This window comes from Grammomys surdaster, unplaced genomic scaffold, assembly GCF_004785775.1.
Source record: "Grammomys surdaster isolate TR1022 unplaced genomic scaffold, NIH_TR_1.0 126109, whole genome shotgun sequence".
Taxonomy (NCBI): Eukaryota; Metazoa; Chordata; class Mammalia; order Rodentia; family Muridae; genus Grammomys; species Grammomys surdaster.
Window position 1 is genome coordinate 2,129,209 of NW_021620917.1, and position 22,090 is coordinate 2,151,298.

Here is a 22,090-nt window from a genome sequence, read left to right on the forward strand (position 1 = left end):
TGAGGATAGACTGGGTTGGGATAATGGGTGACTCACGCAGGAACAGATTGGAGCTCCCACTAGTTCTGCTGGTGAGAGAACAGAAGCCATGTCCCAGAGGCTGGGGGGAGGGCCCTTAGGTGGTGTTTCTGGGCACACCACTTACACAGCCTGAGATGACAGACAGAACTCAGTGCCCCCTCAGCCCTTGTGACTTCTGCAAAATGCCTCTGTGTTTCAGACCACACGGAGGCTCTCTCCCAGGGACGATGGCTGCCCTTCATACTGCTCCAGACTCCCCAGCTACCCAGCTGGAGCCAGCAGAAGATGGGTCAGAATGTGATACTGACCCCGAGGAAGAAGAGGAGGAAGAAGAGGAAGAGGGGAGAGAGGAGGAGGAGGAGGTAGTAGTAGAAGAGGAAGTGGCCACACAGGTGCAGGAAGTGTCGGAGGTGGAGGCAGAGGCCCGCTCAGCTGACAATGGTGATGGTGATGATGGTGATGCTGCTGCTGCTGGTGATGATGGTGTGGAGGAGGAGCTGGCAGAGGACCAGACTCTGAGCGTAGGGACCCAGGAGCGGCTTAGCAATGGTGGTAATGCCAAGTCACCAGTTCTTCAAGGAAGAGGTAAGAACGGGGATCCTGCTGCTGCTGTGGAGACTGAGAGGCTGGGGCCATGCAGGTGGGACTGGACCCTGATCTGAAGTGTGGGAGGATCTAGGAGCCCCGAGCTGCTTGCCAGCCAGGTACCACTGGCTCTAAGCAGTCTTCCTTTTAGCCCTGCAGACCTCCCGGGTGTCTCCCACTACTCAGGATGAAGATGCGGAGGAAGAGGAGGAAGAGGAAGACGATGAACATTTCCTGACTCAGGTGAGCTGCTCTCTGCATTTGCAGCTCAGGGCACTGGTCAGCCTTTCTGTCCCCAGTGGCCTTACACCTGTGGTCTAGAGCCCTCTATGGGTGGTGCTTTTCAGTGAGGACAAGGCTTCAGGTTCAAGGCCTAAGGTTTATGTGGTGATGTTTTTTCCCAGGTCCCTGTCCTTTCCCAGGCCATCATGTTGTCTCCAGCACGCTGGCTACCACCCACTCAACTGTAGAGGGCGTGGCTGCCCCACCCCTACTCCCAGTCAGGTTGGGGTCTTCTAGAATGACTATCCCCTTCCTGGGGGTCTTTTTTCCTGCTGTTAGGTCAGGTGTGGGCACCCACACTCAGTTTGGTTGGTACCATCTGTCCATCTCAACTCTAGCCAAGGTATTTGCTGGGACCAGCTGGTGTGACAGAGAGGGGGCATGAGGGTAGTGAGGGCCTCTGCCCTCTCTGAGTCTGAGGTTTTCATCTCTGGATAGGAGAGAAGCCTGAGAGACTGTAGTACCATCCGGGCATATGTAGTCCCATCAGTGATGGGGTGCTGTGTCCCCACTGTGTTTTCCGACCTTACTTCACATGGGTGTTGGAGGCGGGGCATCCCTTCAGCCTCTCTCCTGGGGCTCTGTGTTCCTTAGGGCCTGGTGACTTTTGAAGATGTGGCTGTGTACTTCTCTTTGGAGGAGTGGGAGAGGCTGGGTGTGGACCAGCGGGATCTCTACCGGGAAGTGATGCAGGACAACTATGGGATCCTGGTCTCCTTGGGTAAGGAAGGCCCCCGAGGCCGTCTGCTGTGAGGACTCTGAGGCTTAGCTTCTTGAGTGTCAGGGTTTTGGAGCAGTCAGCACATTTTGGCCCCTGGGTAAGGGGGTCTGAAGTAGGGGAGACATGTGTGAAGCTGTCGGTCCACCGGTCTCTCAGCTGTTTAGCCCCAGAAGCCTCTAGGTAGGAGCAGAAAGGGTGGGTATCCTGATGTCGAAGGGGCATGGGGTGGGCGTGGAAGGAGAGCAGGATATGGAGGGCAAGGATTGCAGGAGTGGATTATAGGCTCTCAGAGCAGAATGGTGAGAAGGGCAGAGAGCAGAGGATTTGAGTGTGGACAGGGATGGGTTGGACCCCACTGGGACAGCCACGCCTGCAGCTGCCATCTGTCCCTCTCCTGGGCAGGATACCCAATCCCTAAGCCAGACCTGATCTTCCACCTCGAACAAGGAGAAGAACCTTGGGTTGAAAACGGCCCCCATCCCGAGGAGGGAGACGTCGTCACTGGTGTCTACACGGGTGAGTGAGACATGAGCCTTGGGGGTTTTCTGCTAGTGTCATTGCTCAGGGCTGTGCCCAGGGACATTAGCCTTTACTAAGGCAAGCACTCGACAGACCTGTTTGTGGCCCTTCTGCCTCCCTGTTGCTGTTTATGCTGATGTCTTGGGGTGTGGAGTGGCCCTGAGGAAACAGGGAGGCTGCTGTGTGCTGACCCCTGCCCTCAGCTCCTGAGTCCTCATGGGCCAGCTTCACAGGCCTAAGGGCTAGTGTATGTCCTTAGAGAACCTTAGGAATCTGAGAGGGTTCTTTTGTTTTGTTTCTTCTTCCTTCATAAATGAGTGGCGTTGACAAACTGGCACAGGAACTTACCAAACTGTCAGTGTGGCTTCCCACACTCGGACTAACCAGTTTTCTGGCCTGCCCACCCATCTAGCCATTTCTGTATAAGGTACCCCTCAGTCTCTCCACTTCCTCTGGAGCCATCCAGCTTGGGTTTTTTGAGACAGTCTCACTGCTATTTGAGGCTCATCAATTGAGGCTGGCTGGCCCCTGAAGTCTAGGGATCTGCCTGTCTCTGCCCCTCCAGTGTGTTCTGCCATGGCAGTACTGTCCCCCCCTGCCCCCCCCCCGCCTCAGGCTCTTCCTGAGCTCCACGTTATTCATATGGAGAATAAAGAGTCTTGACTAAACCCATAGATTCCAACCTGAGCGTGCTGGGTTCCTGGTCACATGGACTATGCTGAGGGTTCTGCACGTCTCTCGAGGACTTTGGAGTGATGGAGACCCTTGCCTGAAAGGTGTCTCTCTGGGGGCTGGGGTGTCATGAGCTGAGGGTGGAGTTATCATGGATGTATATTAAAACAAGAAGGTGGGAAACCTCACTCTGGTAACATGCCTGTGAGTCCTCCCTGAGAGGCATCGAGGACTCCACCCTTCTTTCAGATGAAGCCCCACAGTCTGTAGAGTTCTTGAGGACCCAAGTGGGAGGTGCGCTCCATTCGTGGACACATCTAGGAAAACCACGTAGAGAGAGTGGGACACACGCCAACACTGACCAACCTCGTGAGTGTAGGTTTAAGTTGTGCCCTGATGTTCATTCCCTTGAAGGGTTCCGGGGAAGAGCTGGGTCCTCTTCAATGCAGGTGACACCAGGTAATAAGTGCCACACAGCTATGCACCTGGATGGGAATTAGAAGCTCTTTGAGAGGTTAACTGGGTCAGTGGCTCTGTGCCTTCTGTGGCAAGCCATGGTGTTGGAGCTGGTGGCTTGAGATATCTCTCAGCCCAGCCCTGTCAGCAGAGTATCTGTTGGCAAAGGATCCATGAACATCTTTTAAACAGTGGTTCCCAACCTTCCCAATGCTGCCACCCTTTAATTCCATTCCTCATGTTGTGGTGACTCACCAACCAAATTCATTGCTACTTCGTAAGTGTAACTTTGCTACTGTTACGAATTGCAGATATCTGTGTTTTCCAATGGTTGAGAACCACTGTTTTAAAATATTTTATCTTAAACTGGGTAGGTGGGTGCATGTCTTTAAGCCCAGCACTTGGGAGGCAAAAGCAGATGAATCTGTTTGAGTTTGATGCCAGCCAGGGCTACAAAGTGACACTGTGTCTCCAGAAAAAAAGATATCATTGTGGGGTCAGAGGACAACTGTGGCCACAAGTCGTCGGCTTCCACCTTGTTTGCAGCAGGGAGTCTGTGTGATTCACCACTCACAGGGCCTGCTAGCTGGCTGCTGGGCTCCAGGATTCTCCTGTCCCTCCTCAGGACCAGTGATTAGATTCATGTACTGTGCCTGGCTTTTCATTGGCACTAGGGATTTGAACTCAGGTCATCATGCTTGCATGGTGAACACTTTACTCACTGAGCTATCTCCCAGGCCCCAGGGCATGTCTGGTGTGTCACATGACTGCGCAGAGGGGATCCAGATGTGATGGCAGGATCAGGAGGAAGCTCTGGCATAGTGAAGCCCTCAGGTCTTTGTCCTTTCCTGAGGACAGTGAGTGGTTGATTGTCTGTCTCTCTCTTTCTCTGTCTTTTTATTGTCTTTGCCCAGCAGTGCCAGCTGGGAACTGAGACTGGCTGAGTCTGTCAGGACAGATAGGAATTGTCCCTAGGCTGGCCACCTGGACTTCTAAATTAGTCTTGTAGTCTGACTCTATTTTCTCTCCCCTGTCCCTTGTGAGTTCAGCTGTACATGATGTGTGGGCACCTGACCACGTACCTTCACTCAGGGGTTGCCACATTCTGTGTGATACTCAGGAGTCCCACTGCCTTTCAGCCTGATCTCTAGGTATCCTAGCAACCCTGGCCACCACCTTCAACTCTTCACCCCTGCGTCATCCAAACAAGCTCATCCTCCTGACCCAGCTTCCATCCCAGGGCCCTTGGTCCATTGAACACCCTATATGGTTTTAGGGAGATCCCTGCCCCTGGCTCAACTCTGTCTCCTGCCTCCAGTCTGCACTGGAGCACAGAGTGCATCAGGAGAGGAGAGTGGCTGCTGCCCTGGTTCTGTCTGTGTATCCCTGGCCCTATACCCTGAGACAGAGCTTCCCTGCTTCCTTCGCTAGCACTCCAGAGGCTGTGCTGGCTGGAGCAGAACTGGCCCTTTAGGGGCAACCCCCACTCCCTCTGCTGCAGGCTTCTGCCCGTTTCCTTTCTTGATATGTGTGTGCATGTGCATAGAGGCCAGAAGTCAACATAGGAGCTGTCTGCCTTGTTGAGACAGGGTTTCTCGCTGGGATCTGGGGCTTCATGGTTAAGCTGCTGGCCAGTGAGCCCGAGGATGCTATCCGTGTCCTCTTTCTCTATTCCGGATCACAAGCACACTACCACATTGGGCTTTTCACATGCATGCTGGGAACTGAACTCAGGGGTTTGTACTTGTGTGGCAATTGCTAGGACTTCCCATCTTCCTGGTCCCATTTCAGGAAGTGAGGGGTAGAAGGGAAATACAACACCCAGGATTGGACCAGTTTAAACATTAAGATGCAGTTCAATGGATGGAGATGTAGTTTAAGAAGCATTGAGAATCCAGAACTAGCAAGTAAGCACAGCTGTGGCAGGCGGTGGGGCATGTCTGGATCCCCTCATGTGACCCTTCTCAACAAAGAGCACACTGCCATCCTGGAGACAGCTGGTGTCCATCTGGGCAGACCCAGCAACTCTTGGTTACCTAGTGGTTCAGCTAAGCAGAAATGAGCACAGGTTCAGGAGAGCGACAGGGGAAAGGTCTCTTGGCCAGGGGCATGAACACCCAGCAGGCAGAGTCTGGCACACAGCTGTGAACAGCTCGGGAGACCTGAGAACAGCTGTTCTCAACCTGTGGGTCCAGACCTCTTTGGGGCCGAGTATCAGATATTCCGTATATCAGATATTTACATTATGATTCATGACCGTAGATAAATTCATTATGAAGTCACGACAAAATAATTTTATCATTGGGGGTCTCCACTGCATGAGGAACTGTATTAAAGGGCTGTAGTGTTAGGAAGGTTGAGAAGTGCTGCTTTAGAGGGTTTCCTGGTGGGGTTTGACTTAGCCATGCCCTGGAGGGAACCGAGAGTAGGGTCCTCGAGTCCTAGCCAGGGCGTAAGGGGCTGGAGTCCTGTTGTTTCCCAGGTCCCTGGGCTTGGTGCAGTGGGAGGGAAGAAGTGAGGGAACATCCGGCAGAGAGGCTGGAGCAGAGGGGCAGACAGGTGTCCAGGTGCTAGACGGATGCTCTGATGGGATGAGAGAATGCTTACTCTGACAAAGGTATCCATCTATGACAAAGGCAGACCCAGCTCCAGTTAACACTAGAGCTTTGGTACTGAATCTGCCCATCATCCATGAGACATCAAGGCCAAAGAATTTCTGGTCTTTTAGAGGCCACTCGGCAGCAATGGGGGAGCAACCCAGTAGCCATCCCCAGAGAAGAGCTGCCTGCCTCCAGACCCGTTCGCTTGTCCACAACTTGGCTTGGAGGGCAGACGCCAGTTACAGGAGCTGGCTGCCTTCCCATGCCGTAGTTCAGACGCCTCCCCGGCACCCTCAGTGAGGCTGCCAGTATCTATAGACTTGCGTACCATTTTAGTACGCCTCTCCTCCCTTAGGGACTGTCCCCAATAAGGGAAGGAACTTTCCCTGAGCTCATCTCCAATTGGAGATGGGGGTGGGTGGCATGAGGCAGGTACAGATCTTATGTGGGGACTTCAGGATAACAGATTGTTAATGGAGAGAAAACGGCAACTTGACTAGGGACCTCTGTGTCTGCCACACTTTGTCAGGATCAATGGTTGTCTGTAACTGCTGATGTCAGGCTGCCCCCAAGACAGCCAGGGCCCCACCCTGTAGGCGTGGAAGGGACTGGTTGCTCAGGGTCCCTGGGGTAAAGGGTCCAGCTTAGCCCATGCAGTCCTCTGAGAATGCAGAAGACTGGGGGCATCTGCCATGGGCTAGCCCCTGGGGTACAGTTCAGTGGAATAAACTAGTTTTGGGCTTGTAAATCCCCAGGATTATGCTTCAGAGGAACAAACCTGTAAGACTCATACTGCCAGCCACTATGACAAAGAGACTGTGACCCGGTGACATTTGCAGAGATGGGGGAAACTGGTGACAGCCCACAGTCCTGAGGGATTCAACTCTTACTAACTTGGCCCTGGGCCTTGTGTTCCCTCTCCACCAGCTACTCTCACTTTTCCCTTACTGTGAGCAGGAAGCTGGTTTCACCAGGGTCTGGGTGTCCCAAGCTCAGGACAGGGCTTGTGAAGATGTCCTTGTGGCCGTGCTGTATAATTTGGCTAGGTTGAGCCCGTGTCTTCCTGGAAGCCTACCTCATCATCCTTCACCCAGTCAGATCCTTGGAGCAAATATTAGGCGTGAGGCAGCCCCCGCCCCCGCCCCCCGCTTTACTATCCTGTGGGTCTGGGTTCCACCCTCAAGGCCACCTTGCTGCCTTCCCCACTGCCTTCTAGCTGTTAAGCAACATACCGTGACCCCCAGGCTTCCAGTCTCACAGCGGACCTGATGAGTCCTCACCTGCGACAGAGACAGGCTCCGTGTGATGTTTGCCATTGAGTGGCTGTTACTGGAAATGGCTTTGAGCAAACACTCTGATGCAGGAAATGGGGGACCAAAGCTGGTGTCCCTTGGGGTTCTCCTCTCCCAGAATTCCTGAGGTATCAGCTTGAGGTAGAGCCAACTCTGACTCCTACACGTCACTGAGTGCAATGGAGGCCTCATGCTTGCTAAGTGGTGGTCACTGCCAACCTGAGGTAGCAGAGAGATCCCCCAGGCCTCTCTCAGGATTGTCCACCCTACAGAGCTTTGTGGAGTGGAGTGGAGGGGCTCACCTTCTAAGACAGCAGACATCCCTGCTGTTCCCAGACTCTGGAGAAGTCCCAGCCTACCCTCTCAGCTCATGCCAGAACGAGGTCCTGGAGAGTTGCAGACTGGCTCAGAAATCCAGGGCATTGTGTTTGTTCCCCTCCACTGGCTTTCCTGCCTCACTGGGCTCAAGTTAAAAACTAAAGCCTCTCACCAGAGCCTAGGGCAGGTCTACTGATCCAGTTGTCAGCCTAACTTGCCTGTCCTGTGGCCAGCTTCTTCCTGTCCCAGGGCTACTCCTGCCTTCCCAGGTTTGGTGAACAGAGAAGGGCATCCAGCCAGCAACAGTGGCATCTCTGCCACTCCTGGGCAGACCATGACACGGCCGGCCACTTCTCATTACTCTGGTGGCCATGCTGGCAGCTGGAGGTAAACTCGGTTTAACAGATGTTTCCATTTAAAGCTTCTAAATTATGTATTGCCATAACAGTGCGAAACTTAGTGTTAGTCTAAGATGGACCCATTCCCTTGCCATACGAACAGCATGCTTATCTCTCTCTGTGACTAGGCCCTCACAGCTCTCGGTGGCTGCATATATGTGGTCCTGTGCTATCTTTCCCTGTGAGTGACACAGAATGCAGAACAAGGGCTGATGGGGTGCTGTACTTGACATTAGAAGCCAGCCCTGGGTTTGAGATTTCTTGGCCCAGGCTCACCCAGGCCAGTGGTAGTCTAAATGGGCCAGACCTTTGCTCTCAGAATCAAGTGGGTGGGAGGCTCTTCTTGGCTACCTGCAGGAGCTCAACCCTTCCAGTTGCTGATATCTGAAGTGGACATGGTGACCGAGAGAAGGTGGGGGGGGCAGGATGCTCGCGAGTGCGCTCAAACACACACATACAGATGCTCTGAAACCTCAAAGTGCTGTGGTCCAGTGTCCCTGTGTCTCCTGGGTACATCTGGTGGCGTTGTTGACAGGCTCATTTCATGAACAAGGTGGCCCTACAGACCTGATTCTAGAGCCCACAGTTCCCAGGAAGGGCAGCAGAGTGAATTAGCTGTGCATCTCGGTGGAAATGGCACAAAGTTCCAGGGGTGCTCACAATACATGCACCCTCTAAGCTACAAATGCAGAGTTCAGGAAAATGAAGCCCAGGGGTGACCTGTAACAGGGAGGAACTCAAGACCCCATATGCACAACTCCTAGGGGCTCCTTAAGGTGAGCACCCACCCATACCCTTCTCCCTGGCTAGTCATTTGTGGTTTTGCTGTCCAGAGTAGAAGGAACTACCTCCCTAGCCGCTGGTAGACAAGTAGAGGAGAAACGCTGAAGGGTGGGCTTTACAGAGGGCCCTCCAGGCTGGTGATATGGCTGCATGTGCCATGCTGGGTGTCAGGACTGCAGGGCTCCAGGTTTCACCCCAGTGCTTTTCCTGCACACAGGAGCCTGCTGAAAACTACTCACTATACAGTCTCCTAGCCTCCACAGACTGGAAAGCCCTAGGGGAACCCCCGTCTTTCCTGGCCATGTGTGCATGTTGCGCCTCCATCAAGTCCCTGACTGGGGGTAGGCCAGCACCTTTCCTGCCGGAGCTGGCCAGTATTAACTGTGGCACGCACCACGCCTGACTTTCATGAAGCAGGCCTGTTCTAACAATTTCACGGTCCGGCTGCCATGGAGGCCAGTTTCCCTGCCAGGGCGAACTTGTACCATCATCCTCTTCTCTTTTCACCTTCAGGAGCCTGGTTCTGGAATGATGACATAGAGGACCACGAGGAGGAAGATGACGAGGACTTCCTTGCTGAGATGGCGGAGGAGGAGAACGAGCCCCCGGGGCTATGGTCTGCTGCCTATGGAGTGGGGGATGTGCCTGGGACTTGGGGACCCGACGACTCAGATTCAGTGCAGACTCCAGAGGGTTGGGAATCCAACCAGGGTAGCCTTGGCATCCTGGCAGAGGAGGCTGAAGCAAAACATTTCCTATCCGGCCGGGAGCCTGGGGAGAACTTTCTGGTGCCCTGGGCATTTCCCGCAGTGACTGTCCCCATCGGATGCCCGGAGACCACTTGCGACGTGTGCGGCAAAGTGTTTCCGCATCGTTCGCGCCTGGCCAAGCACCAGCGTTACCACGCAGCGGTCAAGCCCTTCGGCTGCGAGGAGTGCGGCAAGGGCTTTGTGTACCGCTCGCACCTTGCCATCCATCAGCGCACCCACACCGGCGAGAAGCCTTTCCCGTGCCCAGACTGCGGCAAGCGCTTCGTCTACAAGTCGCACCTGGTCACGCACCGGCGCATCCACACGGGCGAGCGGCCTTACCGCTGCGTCTTCTGCGGCGCGGGCTTCGGGCGGCGCTCCTACTTGGTGACCCATCAGCGCACGCACACCGGCGAGAGGCCCTACCCGTGCCTACACTGCGGCCGCAGCTTCAGCCAGAGCTCGGCGCTCGCCCGCCACCAGGCCGTGCACACCGCTGATCGTCCTCACTGCTGCTCGGACTGCGGCCAGGCCTTCCGCCTGCGCGCTGACTTCCAGCGTCACCGGCGCGGCGGCGGCTGCACGGAACCCAGCAGCGGCGATGGCGCGCGGATGGCTCCCCACGACGTGGGGATGGCTCCCAATGAGGTGGAGATGGCAGTCGCGGCTGTAGCCACGGCGGAACCCGAGGAGCTGGAGACCGGGCCTGCAGAGCACCAAGAGCCCGAGGCTGGTGTGGCAGATGGAGACACCGAGGCTGAGGTCAGACAGGACGAGCAGGTGGTGGTCGCTGCGGCTGCCGAGGCGACTGTCCCCGACAGCAAGAAGGACCCTGAGCCAGACAGGCGATTCCGTGAGATGGGCAACGGCCTGGCTGAGGGCGAAGGGCCTTCCTCGCGCCCGTTCGGCTTCCATTTCCCCATGCACCCCAAGTCCTGGCTGCATCCGGACGGTTTTCCCATGCTGGGGTACCCCGAGTTCTCCGAACGGCTGCAGGCCGATGGGCGCCATCTGTCCGGCCCCCTGGGCGCTCCGCTATCCCTGCAGGGCATGGGGCTGGCTTGCGACCCGTTCCGCAGGGCGGGCCCCGGCGCGGGGGCGGATGGTGGCCTGCGAGCATTCGCGCCCGCGGTCGGCTCGCTGCTGTCGGAACCGGCGCCTGCCGCGCTGGCGGAGGAGGAGAGCCCGTGGATCTGCTCCGACTGCGGCAAGACGTTCGGGCGGCGCGCGGCGCTGGCCAAGCACCAGCGCTACCACGCGGGCGAGCGGCCGCACCGCTGCGCCGACTGCGGCAAGAGCTTCGTGTACGGCTCGCACCTGGCGCGCCACCGGCGCACGCACACGGGCGAGCGGCCCTTCCCGTGCCCGGAGTGCGGCGCTCGCTTCGCCCGCGGCTCGCACCTGGCGGCACACGTGCGCGGCCACACCGGCGAGAAGCCGTTCGTGTGCGGCGTGTGCGGCGCGGGCTTCAGCAGGCGCGCGCACCTCACGGCGCACGGGCGCGCGCACACGGGCGAGCGGCCCTACGCGTGCGCCGAGTGCGGCCGGCGCTTCGGCCAGAGCGCGGCGCTCACGCGGCACCAGTGGGCGCACGCCGAGGAGAAGCCGCACCGCTGCCCGGACTGCGGCAAGGGCTTCGGCCACAGCTCGGACTTCAAGCGGCACCGACGCACGCACACGGGCGAGAAGCCGTTCCGCTGCGCCGACTGCGGCCGCGGCTTCGCGCAGCGCTCCAACCTCGCCAAGCACCGGCGCGGCCACACGGGCGAGCGGCCCTTCCCCTGCCCGGAGTGCGGCAAGCGTTTCTCTCAGCGTTCCGTGCTCGTGACGCACCAGCGCACGCACACCGGGGAGCGGCCGTACCTGTGCTCCCACTGCGGCCGGCGCTTCTCGCAGAGCTCGCACCTCCTCACGCACATGAAGACGCACCGCGGGCCGGGGGGCGCGCCGCCGCAGAACACCTCCGCCAAGGCCCAGGCGCCTGCCAAGGCAACGCCGCCCCTGCCTCCACCCGGCTCGGGCACGGGCTCCGGAACGCTGCTCGAGTTCGCGGGAGGAACCAGCTTCGGCTCCGATCCCACCGCGTTCGCCGGGCCCTCGGGAACCTACGAGGAGAGGATCCTGTGAGGCCTGTCGAAGCGCGCGGCGTGTCCCCCGGCTCTTCGGCGGGCTGAGGATTCCCACTCTTGGGTGCTCAGGTCCCTCCCGCCCCAAGCTTCAGATCTCGCTTGGGTATGCACGGGCCGCCACCCTGATCAAGACCGGTCCATCCCTGGATCTGTGCTACAGGGGTGGTGGGATGGCGGGCAAGACCTATTCGTTCATCACGGATCCGGTTCAGGTGCCGTAGAGCCCCGCTGCTTAGGAGTCTGTCACCCGGCTCTCTGGTGCATTTAGGTTTCTTGGTGGGTTTGACCTCTTCCCTGTGAGATTTGGGGACCGGCTTCCTGTCTCTTGAGTGAGGCCAGTAAGTTTTCAGAACCTAGTTCGTGACAGGCAGGAACCTCAATAGGTTTCGGGGGAAATGGAGGTACGAACAGGGCTGTAGGTATTTATTCCCATCTCTTATATGACCCGAAGAGTGTGGGAGGAGTTGAAAAAGCAAGATACCAAATGGGTAGCCAGTTTTGCAGATACTGTCGAGGTCCCTAGGGAGTTGGAAGCCTTATTCTTTGGAAATCCTCACTCCAGCCCCTAAACACGGGTCTCACAAGCCCTGGCTACAACATGGATTTTGGTATTACCATCCCCTTTCAGTTTGTTCTCTAGTGGCTGCAAGTAGCACATATGGACGTCTCTGGGGTGCCTGGTGTGAGCTCCTCCAGACCTAGTCCCCAGACTTTGGTTTCCTAGAACATCCCTCCCCTGTGGAGCCATGTGCTCAGTCAGCCTTTCCATAGCACCGGGGTGGGTCCAGGAATCCTCCCTCTCAGCCTGTAATAAGGGCTCTACATCCTCTGCAAGCCTCTTCACAAAGCATCTGTGATCACCCTACACTAGGAGCAGGTAGTGTTTCTGCCACGGGTGGGTCCATGGCCCACAGAGGAATCGGTGGCTTGCACAGTGGTTGTCAACATAAGGGACTGTGTGGAGCTGAGCTCACAGCGCCTTACTATGCAAGGCCCCTTTACAGTGGACAGCTGACTTTCCAACCAGGACTGTTGGCATCTGTGCTGTGGCTCAGAGGAACTGCTCCCACCCTCCATGAATTCTGGGCCAGTGTGAATTCTGGGGGCTACAGAGGTGAGATTTCCACCCAACTGCATTCCCCTTTAGACCTAGATCCTTCGTTGTAGTATAGACATAACCTTGGGGCCCAAGAGCTAACAGGCAGGCTGCTAGGTGCTGGGTGGGTAGTCCCCGGGTGGGAAGAGAGCCTGGGTGGTGATGGTCAGAACTGCCTGACCTGGTGAGGTCGTGTGGGGAGGAAGACATGGGTTCTCATTCAGCAGTGGCTATCTGTCCGTTCTTTCTTTTTCCATGTCTTCTGGGACATGAGCTTCAGAACAAGCCAGGGCAGGGTGGTCTCTAAGGGTGCCACCCATCCCTCTTAGTCTCCAGCCGTTTCCACCCTGCCCTCTGCTGTGGACAGGAGGACCTAGCTTTAATAAAGATGGAGAAACAAGCTTTGGGACTGGACTCTACTTTCGCCCCATCTTGGTGCCTATGAGGGACACTCACTCTGGAAGACCCATCTCTTTTGAGATTTTTTTTCCCCCTTTGAGAAACCAGAATAGATTTTGGCATCATGAGTTGGGCCTGTGTCTACCACATCCTGCTGGGATACCTCATACTGCCAAGAATTTGGAACAACACACATAGGCATGACTGACTGGCCAACCTGCCAGGTTTAGAGAGAGGGCCTAGTCTCCTTTCTGGGAATGCAGACCCCTGGCCTGGCCTTGGCCTTTTCTCAGGAATGCTAAGTGGCTTGCCTAAAGGCAAGCACAAAGGCAGGCATAACCATCCCCAGAGTTCCCAAACAAGCCTCTTTAAACTGGCTTTTCTTAGTCTTCCAGCTGGTCGTTTCCCAGTGGGTTTGAGAAAAAATATACAAGTGGGATTTGAGACATGGGGATAAAGGAAACTAGTATCCCCATTAAAACAATAAACAGGCCGTGTAGGAGATGCAGCCCAGCTGGCACAGTTTGCCCGGTATTCCCACTATTCATCCCCCCGACCTCCATGGTGATGCACACTTGTTATCCCAGCATCTGGGAGATAGTCAGGAAATCACCATCATTTTCAACTCCATGAATTTAAGGCCAGCCTGAGCTACATAAAGACCCTACCTCAAAACTAAGTAAATAACCCAGACTTTCAGGAGGCAGACATAAGACATAAAGATGGTTGCCCTCACAGATCTTAGTCTACTGAAAGGCCGAGCAACTCTGTGATAAAGCTCACCATTGACTGCAGCTGGAGGTTTTCATGTTGTGTCGATCCTATGATTGGAGGAAAAAAGTCTTCATTACCAAGGAGGGTGGAGCCCCAGTGACGGCGAAATGTGACCGACCAAAGATGACACATGGAGGACCGCGCCTGGCCATTCCCTCCCTCGGTCTCCATTTTCATCCCAAAGGTTTGCTCAGCCTTTGTTTTTTTTCACTTGTCTCTTTAGACACTGCCTTCTTTATCTCCTCTCTGCTTATTTAATAGTTTTAGATTCAAATAAAAGTTTCTCTTCCTTGTCCATTATTTCCCCCCAGATTAGAAGTTAAATATGAATTATAAAAACTCCAGCAGTATGAGATGTCAAGTTCACCCTCATCTCCTCATCATGGGGCAAGACTCATCCTACCCAGTACCCAGGCTCCCAGGCACACACACGTTTATATGGAAGTGGTTCAGATTATGTCTTTAGATACGGTTCGACAGCTTGCTTTCCCCCACCTCAGTGTACCATGTAGAGTTCACGGTCACACACGCCTATATCCTAATACTTGGGAGGCAACAGCTGGAATATCCCAAGTTCTAAGCAAAGTCTCAACGACGGAGCAGCAGAGAGGGCACAGCAGTCAAGAACACTGGCTGCTCTTCCAGAGAACATGATGGCAGCTTACAAGACTACGGTCCAAGCGGACCTGGCATCCTTTTTTAGCCTCTGCAGTCATGGGGAATGAGTGTTGTGCACAGACATACTGACAGAACACCCATACAGAAATAGAAGCGACAGAACAAATTATGGTAAATTTGCTTCTTCTGTGTTCCTATCTACTTTCCCCATTTCAGATGTATTTTCCCTCATTTCACCTGTTACAATTAGGACCTGTAACAGGTTCTTGGGGGGGGGTTGTTTGTTCATTTGTTTGTTTGTTTTAAATATGTGGGGCTGGGTAGATGGCTTGGGAAGTAAGGACACTGATTACTCTTAGAAGAACCAGTTTCAGCTCCCAGCAGCTCCGTGGCTCACAATCATCTGTATCTCTGGTTTTAGGGGATCTAACCCCTCTTCTGACCTCTGAGGGATCCTGTATGCATGGTACACAGACATACACTCAGACATAAGAAATTTAAAAATTGTGGATGTATATGAACATGTTTGCATGTGTGCACATGTGTTTGCAGGCTTGAAGCTGATGTTAGATGTCTTCTGTAGTCTCTCTCTCTCTCTCTCTCTCTCTCTCTCTCTCTCTCTCTCTCCCTTCCTCCCTCCCTCCCTCTCTCCCTCCCTCCCTCTCTCGCTCCTTTTGCTTTTTGGGTTTTGTTTTGTTTTGAGGCAGTTTCTCTGTGTAGCCTGGAACTCACTTTGTAGTCCAGGCTGGCTTCGAACTCACAGAGACCCACCTTCTTCTGCCTCCCAAGTGCTGGGATTAAAGGCACATAGCCACCATGTCCAGCTTCACCTTATTTTTTGAGATACGGTCTCTCACCAATTTGCTGGCCGGCTAGTGAGCCCCAGGGATCCTCTTGTCTCCCTGGCCCAGGAGGTACTGGAGGTCAAACTCAGATTTCATGTTTGCATAGTAAGTACTTCATCAACTGGGCCATCTCCCCAACACCTTGAATGTTTCTCTAAAAGGCTGTATAGAGAGGAAAGGCCTTCTGCAGCAAGACTCCCGTTCAGGTGTTCTTTAGTGCCTGCGGCTGTCATCCTGTAATCCTTCTCAAAGTGCTTCACCTGCTCTGCAATCCCTGATGGGTCCCTAGTTCCCTATGACCACACAGTTCTTGCTTCAGGAGGTAGCAACAAGCCAGATGCTTCCACAAGCATTGTACACTTGATATTCAATGGAGGAAGGAGCTAGAGAGATGGCTCAGCTGTTTTCGATCAGTTGCAGACCGTGCAATTTCTTGCAACAATGCGGTGGCTCACAACCATATGCAAGTCTGGCTCCAGGGTTCTCAATATTCTGACTTCCATGAGCTTCTGTACACATGTGGTGCACATATGTACACTCAGGCATGCACACACATAGATTAAATGCTTTTTTAGAAAATCCCATGAATGGATTATTTTTGTCATTTTCCTATGTGTGCATGTATGTGGTCCTACATTTGGGTTTCTTCTATGCATGTGTAAGCCAGACAATGGTGCCTGGAGTCACTGTGATCACCCCTCCACATTATTCATTGAGGCAGGGTCTCTCAATCGAACTGAGTTCTCTAAAACTGTTCTAGCTAGCCAGCCTGTCTGGAATCTCTTGTATTTGCCTCTGAGGCTAGAATTACAGGTGGGCTTCCACATGCCCCTAAACTCTGTTCTGCTTTCCAGGCAAGTATCTTAGCCACTGAGATATCTCTTCAGCGCAACTTACTTTTCATAGCCATCTGTGTGGCAAAAGAAACTTCCTTGTAAGTTTTACTTTAAGTAGAGGCATTCTATAAAGCTTGCCATAATTTGGGGGCAGTCCTGTGACTTCCCGGCTAGAGGTGGATCACAACTGGGTGCAGAAGTAAAAGAATGAACTGGGCGAATCCCAGGCTCACACACAATGTGGTCCTGGTGGCAGCATCATGTCTTTTCTCTAAAAGTATATGATGGGTTGAGGAGGTGGCTCAATCAGTACGTTGCCTCTTGGATCTGAGGATCTGAGTTCCAATCTTCAATACCCATGTAAAAAAATAGGAGGATCTGAGTTCCAATCTTCAACACCCATGTAAAAAAAGCTGGGGGTTAGGCGTAACAGCCGGGGGTTCCCAACCAATTTAGAGATGTATCTACAGGCTTCAGATCCTTGTCCCCCAAAATAAAGGAGTGATGGAGAGACACCTGGTGTCCCCCTTGGAGCTGCACACGCACACACGATGGAGTCTACTGTCATCACGTTATGATACTTCAGGCTGGCCGGCCCGCTTGTCTTGCCTCTGTCTTCCAAATGCTAGGATTACAGGTGTACACCACCATGCCTTGCTGGAGATATCATTTCAACAAATATGCTAACAACCTTTTGTTTCAACCCCACACTAAACCACCTACCAGACTTTCGCAAATTCACATACAAGAGGATGGGAGGTGCAGGTGCTGAGTAACACAATGTGGGTCTCACACGTGAATGACGTGACATTTTGTATAATGAATAAATTGTTCAAAAGATGTAGGTTATCAAGAGAATTGTCTGAAAGTAACAAAATTAGATCCTTGCTTCACACCGCGTATCACCAAATAATGTAAGCGATAAGCCATGTGGCGCTAACCTACACCAAATGAACTTCATGTATTAGAAAATGAAGTAAACCTGAGGTTGTCAGTTTCCAAAATCAGATCACATCTGTACTGCCACGGCTGAGAGACTAAGGTAGGATTACCACCGTGAGTTCAAGGCCCATCAGGGCTGCAAAGCAACACCTGTATCTCAAACAAGACAAAACAAGTGCTCGGTTGGCAGAGGGCTTGCCTCGTCATCGTGAGGACCTGAGTTTGATTCCCAGAACCCATGTGAAAAAAGCCAGATGCAGCCATTGGGTGGCCGATGGTACACTGCCTGCTGAGTGAGGACCAGGACTTGAGTTCCACCCCTCAGGTTCCATGTACGCAGGCTGGACACTTGGGAGACCCATGATGGGGACCTGCATACAGGTGGTTCCGGACACAATGCTGGGGCCAGCAAGTGAGACTATGTCACAGCACCCAAAGAATAACACGTGAAGTTGTCCTGGGGTCTCCTCACTCATGCACACACGTGCACATATGAACACATAGGAAAATAATCTTATAAGCCAGCGACAGAACAGCTCAAGGAAACGCACACATTTGCTTCAAGTTCATTTTCAATGCCCTGATTATTTACAGACAAATTTACAGACAATAAATCTCTCTGCTGACACTTCAAAATAGAAGATTTACCTAAAGTCCACTTCTGAATTGCATAACTCCTACCAAGTGTACTGCAGCACCCGGTAGGCTGTCTTGTTGCTATTAGCAGAATGTTCCTAAGTCACCTGGTTTACAGTCTCTTAGAAAAACAAAGAATAAGACTCCCAGTCCAGACATGGAGTGGCGACAGGTCGCGTTGGTTTAGTGGCTCTGTGACATCATTCAGGTCCCAGGTTATTCTACTTTCTGTAACAGTCATGACTACATGGTACACATGGTTGACGGTCATTATCAAGCATGGAATCCAGAAGGTGATGTCCACATGTTCTGCCGCTTTGAGAAGACCCTCTCAAGAAGTGATCTCTGAATCGTCTCTAACTCTCTGGACTCGGGTCCAAGGTTATGAGAAGGGATCACCCCCAGCAGTGAAAACTTCCCAGGAGTTCTGTCCCATCATCCAAGGAGGAATGCGCTCAGATGACTTGCGAAAGCCAAGGAGGGAGCGGCAGAAGGCACTGACGAAGTCTGCCACATTCCTCTGTGTGTGTTCTCACTTCTGAGGGACAGGAGAGCAGAGAACATTCAAAACCACAGCACGTACCATGCTACCCTGACATTGTGCTCTGCACACGTGTAAGCATCCATGTAAAACAGGTGAGCCAATGGCACGTAGAAATGACAGCATCCTTAGTATGGGTCTTAGTTATACAGAGCCCAGTGACTGCGAAAGCTATCTCTCACCTTTACAAACTTCTGGCTTAGTTTAAAATGATCTAGTCAGAGTTTTCTATTTTATAGATATATTTCTGTGTTTGCTATAGTTGGGGGGAAAAACTGGCTTCTTTACAGAGGATAGAATCCTGTGACAGTGACCAAATGCATTTGATAACCCAAGGAAGAAAAAGCATAGTTCCTAACTTCCAAAGACTACTCAGTGACAGTGCATATGAAGATGGCAACAGGATGGGGAACTTCCTGAGAATGGGTAATCTCACCGTAGGTTACAAAGTAACAACACAACATTTGCCAAGCTTGATTAAAACTGAACATGAGATTTCTGTGATGGATACTGAAACAGAAACAACCCCCAAGCTCTGTGCTCCTAGGGAATCATAAACCAGTTTAGTGCAGCAAACTTGGCTAACCAGACCGACAATTTCTATTCTAGCAGAGTATTTCTTTTAATTTTTTAAAATTTATTTATGTTTGTATACGAGTACACTGTCACTGTCTTCAGACACACCAGTAGAGGGCATCAGATCCCATTACAGCTGGTTGTGAGCCACCATGTGGTTGCTGGGAATTGAACTCAGAACCTCTGGAAGAGCAGTCAGCTCTTCTGCCGAGCCATCGCTCCAGCTCCTCTTCCTTTAATTGTTATAAATCGTCCTTTAGTATTAGCCATTTCTGAAGGAGTGTGCTTCCCACATGCCTCAGTGAGCCAGTTCTCGGGTTCCCACATGCCTCAGTGAGCCAGTTCTCGGGTTCCCACATGCCTCAGTGAGCCAGTTCCTGGGTTCCCACATGCCTCAGTGAGCCAGTTCCCGGGTAAGCAGTCTGAAGCTCTGCGGAACCCTACTTATCCAGTCTGACTCCTGCATAGTCTGCTACGTGTGCGTTCCTAACTGTGGTTCCTGCCCTGTGAGTTTCTGATGAATCTAGTTCACACAGACACACAGACTTGTTCAGGGTCATTTGTGTGTGCTCTCTGACAGAGGTGTCCTTTGATAAGCAGGAGTGTTGTTCTGAGACCACCTGGACACCAAAGTCTGCAGATTAAGTCTCTATGTAAGATGATGTCATAATTGTGTACGGCCTACATATTCCTCCATGAACCTTAACTCACCTCCAGAGTATCTATAATGCTTAATGCCATATAAATGCAATATAAAGAGCTGTTATATTGTACTACTTAGGGAAGAAAGAGAAAAAATAATTGGTACATATTCTGCACAGAGAAACCCTTTTTCCTACATAGTTAAGGAGGGTTGACTCCTTGGAGATGGAACCTATGGGTACCGAGGCCCAACTGTACATCAGAGCTCAACTGCAGACAGGAGCTTCTAGTTGACTGAGAAGGTCGTCCCGAGTCTGGCTTTAAAGGAGCCTTCCCACATCAACCCCATTCCCGTTCCCTCTCCTGTGAGTTCTCTGGTGGCTATTGAATGCTGACTTGTGGTAGAATTTCTTCCCGCACTCCGTACACTCGTAGGGCTTCTCTCCTGAGTGGGTTCTGTAATGGACAGTGAGGTACGACATCCGAGAGAAGGCTTTCCCGCACTCGTTACATTCGAAGGGCTTCTCTCCTGAATGGATCCTGTGGTGGATAGTCAGATATGACATCTGGGAGAAGCATTTCCCACACTCGTAACACTCGTAGGCTTTTTCTCCAGTGTGTGTGCGCTGATGTCTGTTGAGGGCTGAATTCTGGCAGAAGGTCTTCCCGCACTCGCTGCACTCGTAGGGCTTCTCTCCTGAGTGAATTCTGTGATGGATAGTGAGGTAGGACATCTGAGAGAAGAACTTGCCACATATGTAACATTCGTAGGGTTTCTCCCCTCGGTGGATTCTCCGGTGTCTACAAAGGGCTGAATTCTGGTAGAAGGTCTTCCCGCACTCGCTACACTCGTAGGGCTTCACTCCTGAGTGAGTTCTGTGATGCACCGTGAGATAGGACAGCTGAGAGAATAATTTCCCACACTCGTTACACTCGTAAGGCTTCTCTCCGGTGTGCACCCTCTGATGTCTCATGAGCGCCGAGTTTAGGTAGAAGGTCTTGCCACACTCCGTGCACTCGTAGGGCTTCTCCCCTGAGTGGGTCCGGTAATGGACAGTGAGGTATGACAACCTGGAGAAGAACTTCCCACACTCATTACATTCATATGGCTTCTCACCCGTGTGTGTCCTCATGTGGGTTGTGAGCGTGGACTTGCGGCAGAAGCACTTCCCACACTCACTGCATTTGTAGAGTTTGACGCCCGTGTGGATCTTCTGGTGGTCATTGAGTGCTGACTTCTGAGAGAACGTCTTGCCACAGTCGTGACAAACGTAGGGCCTCTCTCCTGAGTGTGTCCTCTGGTGCTGAGTGAGGTGTGTCTTCTGGCAGAAGGATTTTCCACAGTAGCCACATTTGTAGGGCTTCTCGCCTGAATGGGTCCTCTGGTGCTGGATGAGGTGTAGCTTCTGGTAGAAGGTCTTCCCACACTCGGTACACTCGTAGGGCTTCTCCCCCGTGTGCGTCCTCTGGTGGACGGTGAGGGTTCCCTTCTGGCAGAAGGCCTTCCCGCACTGACTGCACTTGAAGGGTTTCTCTCCCGTGTGAGTTCTCTGATGGATGATAAATTTTGACTTTTTGCAGAAGGACTTCCCACACTGCTGGCATTCGTAGGGCTTCATTTCCGTGAGGGAATCCTGGTGGGCACTGAGGTCTGACGTCTGCAGAAAAGCTACTTCAGATTCATTCCAGTCACAGGGCTCCTCTTCCAGGTGATTCAGAAACACAGAGCCCTTTGGGAAGGATTTCTGGCACTCAGCATACTCAAAGGGCTTCTCCAAAAAGTGAATCTTCTGATAAACCCCTTCTTCACTCAGAGCGTCATCATCTCCGTCCCCACTAAATTCATGAGCCTCATCTGGAGGACGTGTTTCCTCAAGCTCGCTGTGGGGGAGGGGCTTCCCGCACCCGGCACACACGTCGGGCTGCAGCTTTGCATAGCTTCCGTCACTGCGGATGAACGCAGAGATACACATCAAGCTCTTCTCGCATGAGCTGCACTTAGGGAGGACCTTCCCCGAGGGAACGAGCTTCGTTTCTCCATCAACGGCCTTACTAGAAGCATCGAGCAGGCTTTTGTAGCTGAACACAGGTGAATTTGACTCGTTCCCCTCATCTTCCTGGTCTTCCTCCATCAGGCTGCTCACGTGCCAGATCTCATCTAAAACGAGGCAAAAATGAACCAATGTTTGTACATTTTCCTACGCAAGGCATGGTCTGAGACTGATACGGGGCCTCTGATTTGGTGTTTAGCCTCACAGCGCTGCTAAGGCTAGCTCACTCTGTTTATTCTTTTGAAATATCACGGACAGATCCCATTGGTAGGAAGGAGAGTAAGCTGATAACACATAGCACCTCTGATATGGGCTGCTTCGAAGTGTTTTGTTCACAGACCCAGAGCAATGACGAGCAAAGGAGATGCTGGATAAAAGACTGACAGAAGAAGTCTCAGCAAACACAGAGAGCCTTCAGGCCAGCCAGGAGCACCATTACACAAGAAAGAGAACACGATATACGGAAACAGGGCCTCAGTTTGGTGCTGTCAAGTACTGTTCCCTGTATCATTTCACACTGGGAGAGAGGTTAGCATCTACTGCATGGCTGACCACACTGACACACTGTGCCACGTCTCTAGGCATGGGTGACCACACCGACCACTGTGC

General features: G+C 52.9%; 2 protein-coding genes across 2 annotated transcripts in view; one reads left to right on the plus strand and one right to left on the minus strand.

The window, feature by feature from the left end:
* The first annotated feature begins 219 nt into the window (after nucleotides 1-219).
* Nucleotides 220-13,021, plus strand: Znf316 (zinc finger protein 316). The gene is made up of 5 exons (XM_028756102.1): nucleotides 220-606; nucleotides 758-849; nucleotides 1,483-1,609; nucleotides 2,012-2,125; nucleotides 9,161-13,021. Exons 1-5 carry the CDS (start codon nucleotides 249-251, stop codon nucleotides 11,521-11,523), a joined length of 3,054 nt encoding a protein of 1,017 aa, XP_028611935.1. The 5' UTR covers nucleotides 220-248; the 3' UTR covers nucleotides 11,524-13,021.
* A 5,934-nt stretch (nucleotides 13,022-18,955) lies between these two features.
* Nucleotides 18,956-22,090, minus strand: part of Znf12 (zinc finger protein 12) — an 11,509-nt gene continuing 8,374 nt past the window's right edge. The window contains exon 5 of the mRNA XM_028756044.1: nucleotides 18,956-21,588. Coding sequence (XP_028611877.1) covers nucleotides 19,751-21,588 — 1,838 coding nt within the window. The 3' untranslated portion in view covers nucleotides 18,956-19,750. The remainder of the gene's footprint in view (nucleotides 21,589-22,090) is intronic.

What these genes read in the sequence shown, in the direction of transcription:
- Znf316 (XM_028756102.1), top strand. Translation starts at nt 249, where the DNA reads ATGGCTGCCCTTCATACTGCTCCAGACTCCCCAGCTACCCAGCTGGAG. An exon ending in ACCAGTTCTTCAAGGAAGAG is followed by an intron (nt 607 to 757) that starts GTAAGAACGGGG and finishes TCTTCCTTTTAG; the next exon opens with CCCTGCAGACCTCCCGGGTG. An exon ending in TGGGATCCTGGTCTCCTTGG is followed by an intron (nt 1,610 to 2,011) that starts GTAAGGAAGGCC and finishes TCTCCTGGGCAG; the next exon opens with GATACCCAATCCCTAAGCCA.